The sequence below is a fragment of the Silene latifolia genome, chromosome 1, assembly GCF_048544455.1.
Source record: "Silene latifolia isolate original U9 population chromosome 1, ASM4854445v1, whole genome shotgun sequence".
Classification (NCBI taxonomy): domain Eukaryota; kingdom Viridiplantae; phylum Streptophyta; class Magnoliopsida; order Caryophyllales; family Caryophyllaceae; genus Silene; species Silene latifolia.
This window is the reverse complement of record NC_133526.1, coordinates 39019638-39032384: the sequence shown is the minus strand read 5'-3', so window position 1 is coordinate 39032384 and position 12747 is coordinate 39019638. Positions and strand designations below refer to the sequence as shown.

The 12747-nt window shown below is 41.0% G+C and overlaps 2 protein-coding genes across 3 annotated transcripts; both read left to right on the top strand.

Annotated features, from left to right (window-relative positions):
- Window positions 1-417: 417 nt before the first annotated feature.
- On the top strand, window positions 418-3456 carry LOC141604040 (uncharacterized). Of its 2 annotated transcripts, none has more exons than XM_074422943.1 (5): window positions 418-679; window positions 793-887; window positions 1883-1924; window positions 2008-3040; window positions 3125-3456. In XM_074422943.1, the coding sequence occupies exons 1-5, from the start codon at window positions 587-589 to the stop codon at window positions 3209-3211; spliced, it is 1350 nt and encodes a 449-aa protein (XP_074279044.1). In that variant the 5' UTR covers window positions 418-586; the 3' UTR covers window positions 3212-3456. The 2 variants fall into 2 exon arrangements, with proteins under 2 accessions (XP_074279044.1, XP_074279043.1); XM_074422942.1 differs by having other exon boundaries at window positions 453-679; window positions 2002-3040.
- Window positions 3457-4394: 938 nt separating this feature from the next.
- On the top strand, window positions 4395-8597 carry LOC141587633 (uncharacterized). The gene is made up of 2 exons (XM_074409133.1): window positions 4395-7668; window positions 7770-8597. Exons 1-2 carry the CDS (start codon window positions 4410-4412, stop codon window positions 8120-8122), a joined length of 3612 nt encoding a protein of 1203 aa, XP_074265234.1. The 5' UTR covers window positions 4395-4409; the 3' UTR covers window positions 8123-8597.
- Window positions 8598-12747: the final 4150 nt, after the last annotated feature.

Genomic DNA, 12747 nt, shown 5'->3' with positions numbered 1-12747 from the left:
CCGAATACTCATGAGTTTACGCCATTGCGAGGAGCAAACTGAATTAGGCGTATGTTCAAAAAGTGAACAATTTCTCAAATATTTCTTAGTTATCACTTTGACCCATATATGATCCTTTTCCATAAGAATTTTCCATAAAAGCTTCATTTGAAGGGCTTTATTAACTACTTAAGAGGATTTTATTCCTAATCCGCCGAAAGACTTTGGTAAACAAACTTTATCCAAACCAATTAAATTAGGAAAACGACGTGAAGGATTCCTATTCCATAAAAAATCTCTATTAATTAATCAAACACTAATGATTGTATACCTCCCAACCCAAATCCAAACGGTCACCTCCTTTGAATATATGTGACCGTTTCACCTTGTTTTAGCATTTGTGTCCTACTAACCCACTAAAACACCACACTAACCTTCAAATCCTCAAACTTTCCCCCCTTTTTTATACGCTCCAATCTCCATCTCCATCTCTTCTAACCCCTCCTTTAACCATGAAAACCATCAACTAATCTTCCACTTAAAAAAACTTCCCACTTTTCCCCCTTCCTCTTCTAATTACACTTAATTTCAAGATTTGCAGATAAAAATGGGTTGTTTTCTTGGGTGTTTTGGTGCATCCAAGGATGACAAAAACCGACATCGAAATTCCCACATTGCTCATGTTCCTCATCCCAATCCAGTATTTCCCTTTCTTTTAAGCTCACATACTCTTTATTTGGGTTTAATTTCATGAAATTTTATTTATAATAGTATTATTTAGTTTAATTAATTTATTGTTTTCGGAAAATGTAGAATTATAGGAAGCAGTACAGCCCAGTGCATCAAATTGTTACCCCAAAACAAGACTTGTTAGTGGAACCCATCAATCCTCCAATCCTTGAAACTAGGTAAATTCCTCACTAATTAGTAATTACCATCTTCAATTTCAGTAATTAGTTTTGCAGGAAATGATATTTGTTATTGTTGTAATTTCTAGACTCGGAATTCTTAAAGTACTCCCTCCGTTTCATTCATTTGTTTACCTTTTTATGGAAGACGTACAGAGTTTAAAAATAGATGGAGGGAGCATTACTTTTGCGTATCTCATTAGGGTTTATATGCCCATGTTTGTACTACACTGTGACTGTAATTCAATTTTTATTTTTTTTGAGTTTTTTTTTAGTTAGGGTTTTGGTTGTCAATTTGCAATGACTACAACTAGGCGTGATAAAGTTGACCTTATTCGAGTGATCTGACCCAAACCAACCTTAACATGGAAAATACAACCTAAAGTTGTCCCTGTATGTCAGTTAACACAAATTCTTGTTTCAGACGGACACTTTTCGTCTTATTTTTCAGACGAGCATATGTGACCATTTTATAGTTAAATGTAACCACAATGGTATAGGCAGTGTTAAAGCTTATGGTAACTGGTTTTTCAATAGTGGTCACATTTAACTGTAAAATGGTTACAAAATCTCGTCTTATTATTTCAGACCAAAAAGGCCCGTCTGAAGCAAGACACACTAGTCTGTTAATTCGTATGACTGCAACCAAACACGCGTTACGTCTCAAGGGACTGTTGTGCTATCTGACATTCAGTATTTGGAGTACATTTTTGTATTTGCTGATTTCTGAACTTCCTCGCTAATTTTCCTGCAATCTCAAGGAACTGCTGTGCTATCTGACATTCATTATACGAGTACAGTTTTTATTTCCTGATTTCTGAACGTCTTCGCTAAGTATCCTGCAATTCTACTCGATCTGTACATTTGCTAGTATCATCTCTGAGTTCTGGTTTTAGTATTAGGTATGTTATCCAGCTCATTTTGCGACTGTGTTTATAAGTTATAACCATTTTTTTTTGCTACTCCAAATTTGTCTCATGGATTCTTTTGTTTAGGGTAAAGCCAGAGGAAAAGAATTTGAGCTTGACTAGTAACCAGTAAGTCTTCGAGATTCTCTTGAATAATTTATAGGCCATTGTCTGTTTCAAAGTTCAATTTTGCTTAGAGGTTTCAGTTTCAGGGAGAAGCAAGTGGATACATTGCACTTAGGAGCACAAAAGAAAGTGACCTTTGATGCAAATGTCAAAGAATACAAGCATGTTCCTTGTGAGGAAACCCCAGAGATCTTGGAGGAGAATGAAAAAGGGGCTGATTGCACAAAAATTGCCAAATCGTCTTCTTTATCTGAAAGTGGTTCCTCGCTGTCAAGCTTGGGATCATTCCCTCCAAATCACAGGTACCAAAATTGCAGAGAGAGTGATGATGAGGATGACGAGTTACATTGTGAAGTTAGTGATTTGGATGAGAATGAGGATGAAGAGGAATATGATGCTGAATACAGTGAGGATGAATACTATTCAAAACAAGTGCCGGAAATTCCATCCAGGTCCTGTTCTTCTATGGATTCGGGGACTGAAAGTTCTAGAACGTGTGATTCTAAAAAGGATCAACAATCCCTTGATAAAGAAATAATAACTCCTCCAGGATTCCACCGTGGTGCTCGAGACAGGGCTGGTTATGTGCATTCAGTACTTAATCCTGTTGAGAATACAGCTCAATGGAAAAACCTGAAAACTAAACGAACTCCACCATTAAAGCGTCAAAAAGAGAATTTCCCGATGGATCTCGGTTTTGAGCAATCTTCTTCAAAGTCCAAATCAATACCTGATGGTCCAGATAATGAATATGGAGTTGCAGTTGATGCCAGTTTATCTACATGGTTGGATTCCTCCCAAAAAACACCCTCGACCAAGTCTATACCAATTGGACTGGAACACATATCATCTCCGGCTAGCATGTCTTCACATGGGTCTAATTCAGTGAGAAACCTTGAAGAAAGGCCAATATTGGGCGCATTAACAATGGATGAGCTTAAGCAATTCTCTGCCTCTTCTTCTCCAAGAAGATCACCTAGTCGTAGCCCAAATGAGAAGCCGTTAGTGGGTACTGTTGGAATACACTGGAATGATGGAGATGACCGGACTCCTGTTGAAGGGTATAGTTCAGCCTCTTCATTTAAAGGCATACCAAATACTACTAGCAAATACAGAGAGGTATATATGAAATGAAAGTTGGATCCTTTTCGGTCTAGGAAATCGAGATAACTGATATAGATTATGCAAATTGCGAATGTACAGGATAAGAGCGTGAAATGGCATTCTACTCCTTTCGAAACAAGGTTGGAGCGAGCTTTAAAACAAGGTGCTACTGATTCCCGTACTTAGTTGCCTATCATTAGAGATTGTGTGCACGTCGTCTGTTCATTGTTTTTGTAATACATTACAAGTCATCATGCTGGGGATTCTTTGCGAGGTTTGAATACTGCTGTTGTGTATAATTGGATTGCTTCTTGGGTTTAGTTCTTGTTGTTTTTCTTGAAGCTTTTTTTAATCAATGAAAATGATGTGGAAATTGTTAATGGTGTGAACAGTGAATATTTCAGTAAAAAAAAGGATTAAGATTGTGTTCTTTTCTGGTTCCAAGTTCTTCTTTATCATGGATGATAGCATTGCCCTCAGTCCTTGGTCCATTTTCTCAAATTACGTGTTTAGAGGAAAAACGTGTACTAACCAAAATGAAAAGAAATAAATTAAATAAAGAAAATCAGAGGCAGATAAAACCCTGTTCAGCCCTGAGGCGGGAATCAAACCTCCGATACGAGACCTTTTTTTCTTGCCAAGCTTTTATTGATGGAATTACACGCGTTCATTCATCAATAAGTCTCTCTTATCTCAAGACGGAAACGCGTCAAATATATGCCAGTTGCATAGATAAAGACAAGTCTTTTTCTAATATTTAGGCATTTTGGTTTTGTCTTATCTATGAGAGTGTTACCCATTTGACTTGTCTTAAGCTTAAACGGATAGTGCCCCATCTTAAATGAGAATTTGTATTCATTTATATATGAGACATCTTTTTCTTTGTGGAACGCATAGCCTCCATTTAAGACGCCCCGAAAACACCATGTAAATTCATTTGTTATTTTCACTTGACTAGAAATTTTGCTTAATGACAAACGGAACAATCTCATTCATAATACGTGTAAATCTAACATTTCTATTTTGAGGTTTGCCCTTGTGAACTAGAATTTCACAATGGAAGGATCAACAACTTTTAATTTAGCATTTTTACATAATACTTGTAATAGTCATTAACTTTAATCACTATCACCTGGCCTAACTAATTACTCCGTAATTGTGAATTGTTCATACTTGTTTAAAACGTGAACAATGACAGAATTTCAGCAGTCAACCAAAATGTGAACATGACTGATGTTCAATTTTTGAAGAGTCCTTTGAGTCTCCTTCATACACAGCACTCCATGCCATTAAATTCTCAATGCTAATGCAGAAACATAAAGTTTGTTTGCTTTGCTACTTCCAAGTTCTAACAATGGCAGATAAACCTTCAAAATCTAACGATATGGCACAAAAATTAATGATGGGTTTCTTAATTATGACCCAAATAATTACTGTTTCATTAGCTGCAACAGAATCAGAAGCAACAACAGCACTCATTCAGTGGAAAAATTCACTGTCTGAACCTGATTCTCTTACATCATGGAGTATTTCCAATGCTAAGAACCTGTGTTACTGGACTGGCATTGTCTGTGATGACCACAGTTCCGTCGTAGCGATCAACCTTGCTGATCAAGGCCTCACTGGGACATTGTCCAAGTTCAGTTTCAGTTCATTTTCCAATCTCACAAGCTTCATTCTCAGTACAAACAATCTTACAGGTCAAATCCCTTCTAGCATTGGTACTCTCTCTAAGCTTACTGTCTTAGATCTTAGCTCTAACTCGTTTAACGGGTTCATTCCGCCTGAAATTGGGAATTTGTCACAGCTTGTTAATCTTAATCTGTCTGACTGTGAAATGGTTGATGAAATTCCTGTTGAAATTAGCAAATTGAGAAATTTAAGGTTTCTAGATATAGGATCTAATTATTTTACAGCTCCTGATTGGTCAATGTTTGCTGATATGCCTTTGTTGACCCATTTGAGTTTTGGGTTTAATAGTTTAGAAGGAGAGTTTCCAAGCTTCATAACTAAGTGCAGAAACTTGATTTACCTTGATTTATCATTGAATAGCTTTAATGCCTCAATCCCTGAGGATATTGGCTCGATTCCCGGTCTTGAAAAACTTCTTTTGTTTAATAATTCATTTTCCGGTAGCATTCCTTCTTCAATAGGCCAGCTTAAGAACCTAACCTATCTCGATCTTAGTTGGAATCATCTGAGTTCCGAAATTCCTTCTGAGCTAGGCTCATGTACTAAACTTACCCATGTGTCTTTTACTGTGAATTCACTCACTGGGAAAATTCCTTCTTCCATAGGACAGCTTAAGAACCTTGAATATCTCAATCTTAATATAAATGGTCTGAATTCCACAATTCCTTCTGAGATAGGGTCATGTACTAAGCTTACCTTTTTGGCTCTTGCTGTGAATTCACTCACTGGTCAATTACCTTTATCTTTGAGTCATATTAGGATGATATCAGACCTTGGATTATCAGATAATCATCTGTTTGGAAGCCTCTCTCCATATTTCTTTACGAATTGGACCGAGTTGACTTCTTTGCAAGTCCAGAGTAACAACCTCAGTGGCATTATTCCATCAGAAATTGGTCAAGTGTCAAAACTTCGCCTTCTTTATCTTTACAATAATAGTTTCAGCGGTTCCATTCCCTCCGAGATTGGATCTCTCCTAGATTTGAACCAGCTCGACCTTTCAACGAACCAACTTTCGGGTCCTATGCCTCTAACCATAGGGAACCTAAGCAACCTCACCAAGTTGCAGTTGTTCTCAAACAACCTCACAGGAACAATCCCCCCAGAGATTGGTCAACTCACCTCATTGCAGGTTTTTGACATCAATACTAATCAGCTCCATGGTCAGTTGCCGGATACTTTGTCGCGGTTAAGTAATCTAACTACTTTCTCTGTCTATACAAATAACTTCGTTGGTGAAATTCCACAAACTTTTGGTGAAAATAGCCCTTATCTGAGCGATGTCAGTTTTTCAAATAACAGTTTCTCAGGGGAGCTGCCTCCTCGTTTATGCAGTGGTGTCAGTCTTGTATTGCTGACGGTAAATGGTAACAATTTGAAAGGAGGTATACCAGATTGTTTAAGGAACTGCTCTGCATTAGAAAGAGTTAGGTTGGATGGAAATAAATTCAATGGGAATATAACAAATGCGTTTGGTGTTCACAAAAATCTCACTTTTCTCCTGCTGAGTGATAATCAGTTTGTTGGCGAAATCTCACCCAAATGGGGAGAATGCAGCAATTTGAGAAATCTTCAGTTGGACAGAAACAAACTTTCAGGGCATATACCAGCTGAACTTGGAAAACTGCATTCTTTGGGTTATCTAGATCTCGGTTCCAATGAATTGACCGGTAAAATCCCAGGCGAAATAGGGAATTCTAAGTTGTTATTTAAACTCAACATGGGAAATAATCACTTAGATGGTAACATTCCTGATTCGATAGGCAAGTTACAGTCTTTGCAGTATCTTGATTTATCAGTCAACAATTTGTCAGGAAGTATACCTGCAGTTCTTGGGAATTGTGGCAGCTTACTGAGCTTGAACTTGAGTCGCAACGACTTATCTGGACAGATACCAGCAGAGCTCAGTAACTTGAATGAACTTCAAATCGTATTGGACCTCAGTAGCAACTCTCTTTCGGGCCCAATGCCTGATCTCGAGAAGCTGACGTCTTTAGTGAACCTGAATCTCTCCCACAACCATCTCTCAGGGCCGGTCTCAGAGTCACTGTCGAACATGATTAGCATAGAATCCCTTGATCTATCGTACAATGATTTCTCAGGTTCAGTACCTAGTGAAAGCTTCTTTCAACAAGGGTTATACATGGGAAATCCGGGACTTTGTGGAAATGCCACAGGATTGTCTCCTTGTAACGCTAACAACTCTCACAAAAACCACAAAAAAATCATTATTGCAGTAGTGGTTTCCATATTTGCTCTTCTACTTTTCGTAGCATGTGTAGCTGGAGCTCTGGTTTGTGGCCGAAAGAAACAACAGCGTGATTTGGAGACAAAAAGTTCGGAATTGGGAGAGTCTGAGTCTCTTATATGGGAAACAGAAGGGAGATTCACATTTAGGGAAATTGTTAAGGTCACCAATGATTTCAGCGACAATTATTGCATCGGAAAAGGTGGGTTTGGAATCGTATATAAGGCGTCTTTAGCATCAAGTCACATTGTTGCCGTTAAGAAGCTAAACATGTCAGAATCTAGCTCTTCGATTCCTCAGTCAAACAAACAGAGTTTTGAAAATGAGATAAGAGCATTGACAGAGATCAGGCACAGGAATATTATCAAATTATATGGGTACTGCTCCAGGAAGGGAGCTATGTTCTTGGTCTATGACTACGTCGAAAAGGGTAGTTTGGGAAAGGTGTTGTATAGTGATGAAGCCAAATTGCAACTAGGGTGGGAAAGGAGGCTTAATGTTGTAAGAGGTTTGGCTCATGCTGTCGCTTACTTACACCATGATTGCTCCCCACCTATCGTTCACCGTGACATATCCATAAATAATGTGTTGCTCGATAATGAGTTTGAGCCCCGGCTTTCTGATTTTGGGACTGCCAAGTTTCTGAGCCCGGATACGTCTAGCTGGACTACAATTGCTGGATCTTATGGCTATATGGCTCCTGGTAAGTCCTTAATCTTTTCATTGAATATCGTTAACACTGTTAAATAGCTTAAATATTTCGGATAAATCAAGTTATTTCTTATTTTCATTTTGCAATTGCAGAGCTAGCTCAGACAATGAGAGTGACCGCAAAAAGCGATGTTTATAGCTATGGAGTCATAGTATTGGAAGTTATGATGGGGAAGCACCCAGGAGAAATTCTTTCATCTTTATCAACTTCAAAAACTAAGGTTGATAACCTGCTGAAAGACGCATTGGACCAACGATTGTCATCACCGGAAGGCCATATAGGTGAGGAAGTTGTGATTGCAGTCACATTGGCCTTGTTGTGCACCAATGCTAGACCTGAGTCGCGCCCTACAATGCGCTATGTCGCTCAAGAACTCTCTTCTAAAGCATCACACCATCTTTCTGAGCCTTTTCTGACCATTACACTTGGTAAGTTGGTAAACTGAATGAACATAGGAACAACTGATAATCTGAAGTTCTTGGATATAGCTAGTACACGAGGCATATTGTTCCTTGTTTGCAGAAACAGGTTTCAGAGAAACGGGTTGTTCGTTGTTTGCAGAAACAGGTTTCAGAGAAACGGGTAGTTCGTTGTTTGCAGAAACAGGTTTCAGAGAAACGGGTAGTTTAAATAGCTAGTACACGAGGCATATTGTACGTTGTTTGCAGAAACAGGTTTCAGAGAAACGGGTTGTTCGTTGTTTGCAGAAACAGGTTTCAGAGAAACGGGTAGTTTAAATAGCTAGTACACGAGGCATATTGTTCGTTGTTTGTAGAAACAGGTTTCAGAGAAACGGGTAGTTTAAATTGCGAAACGGAATTTTGGCAATTATGCACATAACTTATGTTTTATATCAATTCGTCTCTCTTAAACTGATGTTGTAGCACTAGTATTAGTTGAAGGGTACTGTAATGATTTTCAACATATTTGAATTGAATTTTCAAGATCAGATCTCATGCTGGTAAGTATTAAGATTAATACTACTCGAATCCCAGCTCATCTAGGCAGACTACGAGCGGGCTCCTAGCAGAACATTGTAACCACGTAAAATTAATAATTAGTTATATAATATTCCGAACATATGGGCATACTAACTCCTTCAGTCTCCCACTTGCCCTTAGGTCCTATAAGGCACTATTTATTCCACTCCATTATATTTTGATATGAAATAAAAAAATTGAAATGGAAAACTAATCAAAGAGAATTAAGTTAAGTTGTGAATTTTTTTTAATGAATTTGTTTTTTGCCACGGAGATAATAGTCACTGTGTCAAATTGTCAATAGTGAATATTGTATGGAAAATTGTTCAACTACTGAATTTCCTATGCCTAAGGGTTTGCAGCACAGCATAGCAACTTTGGTCAAAGATATGAATCATATGATCATCAATGTTCCTACCTCTATTCCTCTCATGTGTGACAAGGCAGCACATCATATTGCCAACAACCCGACTCGATTGACCCTAGAACCGAAGTGACTCGAAAATATGAATTGACCTGACCCGAGCTTTCTTGACCCGTAACTGACCGACCCGAAAATGACCCGATCCGAAACCACCAAACCCGAAAATGACCCGACAAAATATAACTCTAATTGAACCGAAAAGACTTGAAATTGCTATTTCTCTATTATTCATTGACCCGAAAATGACCCGACCCGAAACAACCTGACCCGCTTGACCCGGCCAACAAACCCGTCCCGACCCGAAGTAACCCGAAATCAACGAGAGACCCGAACTAACCCGACCCGTTTTGTCATGTCTACGGCAACAACCCAATATTCCATGAGCGTACTAAACATTTGAATGTCGACTGCCATTTTGTCCGAGACAAACAACAGGAAGGTTTCTTGTGGACAAAGCATGTGAGCTCAAATCTACAGATAGCTGATATTTTGACAAAGCCTCTTGGAGGTCACCAAGACAAGTATCTTTCTCACAAGCTTGGACTACAAAATTTTACATCTTAGTCCAGCTTGAGGGGGGTTTTGACTTGTGAACATATGTACAAATCCTATATTGAATAGATTAGGAATCCTAAAGTTAGTTAAGATTAGTTATTAAGCATAACAACCACTAAGGTAGTTGTATGCTATTACAGTATTACCTAGAACTAGACCTGGCAAAATGGGGGAGACCCGAATGACCCGACCCGAAAAGGCTGACCCGAGACCCGAAAATGACCCGAACTTGCTTAACCCGAATATGACCCGAAACCCGAATTAACCCGACCCGACCCGACCCAGACCCGACCCAAACATTGTCTGACCCAATGTTGACCCGACCCGAGGTGACCTAACCCGAAAAGACCCGACTCATAATTGACCCGGTCTCAAATGACTTGAAGTGACCCAAAATGACCCGAAGCGATTAGTACTAAGTCATATTAATATTATATATATAAAAATAAAATTTCATTGTTTACAACTGTTCCGGGTGTAATTCCAGAGCAGATATTAGTTACCACTCGTAGCTTGTAGAATGATGTCCTTGCTTGAATCCTCCTTTCGGTCTCCTGAAACGATGAACAAACTGAGGGCTCGGCTTTGGACCGAGCGAACTCACTCCGGCGCTTAAGTCAGTAAACTTAAGAGGTAAGTTGTTGTTACTTGGCTAAATGTGTATTGTAGAGAGATAAGGAAGATATTACCAGATGAATAGTGATTCTTAGGTTAAATTCTGGATCCTTTCCTCAATGAGGGTTGAGGAGTATTTATAGGCTTTCACCTTTTGTCACGTAGTGGCCATGTGGCCAAGTGGCTAGCAGGTGGAAAGACCGTTCTACCCTCGGCCGATGGACCTATGGCAGGCCGGCCGAGGGGTCTTGGATATGAGTACGCGGATATGTGCCCTACCATTTGTTGGTTGCCATGCCGAGACTCAGTGACAGCCGATGGGTCGCATCGGCTAAATTTGTCTAAGTCGTTGACTTCTTTGTGGATATCTTTGACCTTTGCTCAATATGTTGACTTGGTCAGCGGTGCAGAATATGCCCCATCAATTTGCCCCCAGCGTAGTCTATGCCGTGGTATGGGCTCCGATGTATGTTGAGCGTATATTCTGCGCAAGTAATTTGCAAAAAATTTTCTGCATCGGCTTCTTCTACTGCTCCGGCTTCTTCTACCTCGGCCTGGTCCTGCTTAGGCCGTACCATATCCCCCCTCCACATGGATGTGTAAAGGGCATCCGATGTGGAAAAGAAAGTGACGCTGACCGAGACCAGGGTTGAGAGTGCCGGTTGTTTTTGATTGCCCCCGGCCGGTGCTACCTAGCTTGGTTGATCATGTGGCCGGCGGATAACAGATACTTAGGAATTTTGCTGAGGAAGATGAATAGGCAAGGAGATATGAATGGGCGTGTTGAAGACGCTTGGTCACTGTTGCATTGATTGACGTTCAACTGTTGCAACGATTGACATTCCATGGTTGCATGTCTGGCACGTGTCTGTGCGCTGATTGGCTGACACTTCATGGGCTGTGCCCTGATTGGTCCTTCTTCATGGGCTTTTCCCTATAAATAGGGCAGTTATTCCGTGAAATTGGCCACCAATTTCATTCTCCAAAATTTTCTTCTCTCTAAACTTTCAAGGGCTTCTTTTCTAATCTTCAGAGTCGTTACGTCGGATAGTACTTTTCTTCAAGGTAAACAAACACATTCTCAACTTTTAATTTGTGAAGTTTTGTTGTAAACATGTCTTCTGCTGATGCCGGACCTAGTAAACCGGCGCCGGGGGGTTCCCCGTCGCGTCATGATGAGGAGGAGAAGCTAGACGCCATCCTGATAAGGTCTGGGGGCCCTAGGTCTCCTTCTCCTGAAGTTGATCCTCAAATTTTGGAGGAATGGGAGGATGACGATGATGTCGATGATGACGGTGACGATTTCGGTGATGATGCTGAAAGAGCTCGTCCCAATGAGGGGAGGCAGTACGTTATGGACCACGGGGATGCCTGTAAGGTCCGCCTTGACCGTGCTTGGACCCATAAGTTCGCCAGTTGTTCCGGCGAGACATTTTTTGAGGGCCATTTCTTCTTTGGCAGGGGATACAAAATTGTTATCCCTGAGGAGGGTCAGGCCGTCTGTTGTCCTCCACCGGGTTACACCGGCGTATACATGCGGCACTTGGAGTACGGGCTTCGGTTTCCGCTGAATGAATATGTTATGGCCATTATTAGAGCCATGAATGTTGTCGTGGCCCAACTGCACCCGTTGGCTATTAGGACCATAGTCGACTTTGTCTGGCTCTGTCTCTTTAAGGGAGAGGTCCCAACGGTTAATTTATTCCGCCGGCTTCATCATCTCCGGCCATCGATCTCTGGCCGCGTCGGATGGTACAGTGTGCAAATGGAGCAGGGTTACGTCTCTATTGACAAACTTTCTTCCTGCAAAGACTGGAAAGATCGGTGGGTGTACGTTGAGGTGCCGGATGACTATCCGCTGCCCCACTCCTTCCAGCACCAAGTTAATTTGCGGTGCGAGACTAAGGCGGAGCATGACAAATGGGTCTCCCGGAAAAAGCTTAAGATTGACGTTAGCAAGTTCCCTCTTACTGCGGATGAGAAGCTGGCGATGAGGCTTTTTGAGGCGGACAAGGGTGGGGTGCCGAAAAGATGGATTCCCCCAACGCAGATCATTCTTCAAGATGAGCTGCTCTGCCATGTCGGCCTCATACCGGCCCTAGCGCAGGGTGAGTGGGGTCGGTGTGAGGCCCATCTCGGCTCTCAATGTTTTACATTTTGAACTTTGATTTATTCCTAGCTTAACTCTTGGTTTGTTTCCTTTGCAGATCATTTTGGTTCGGACCTGTCTGAGGATACCCTCCGGAGAATGGGGCTGCACAAGGATAAGACCGTTGCTGTTTTGCATCCTAAGGCTTTAGCCCATGACCGCAGAACGCCGCCGAATGATCTCATGGATCAGCGGCTGAAAGGTTTGAATGTGGTGGCGGCCCAGGCGAAGGTTGCTAGTAACATGCCGCGCCACGCGCGGAAAACAAGGTCTTCGGCGGCGACGGCGTCGACGTCAGTTCCACCCCCCATCCCTCCAGTCCAGAAGGAGACGGTGGAGATCGTTGA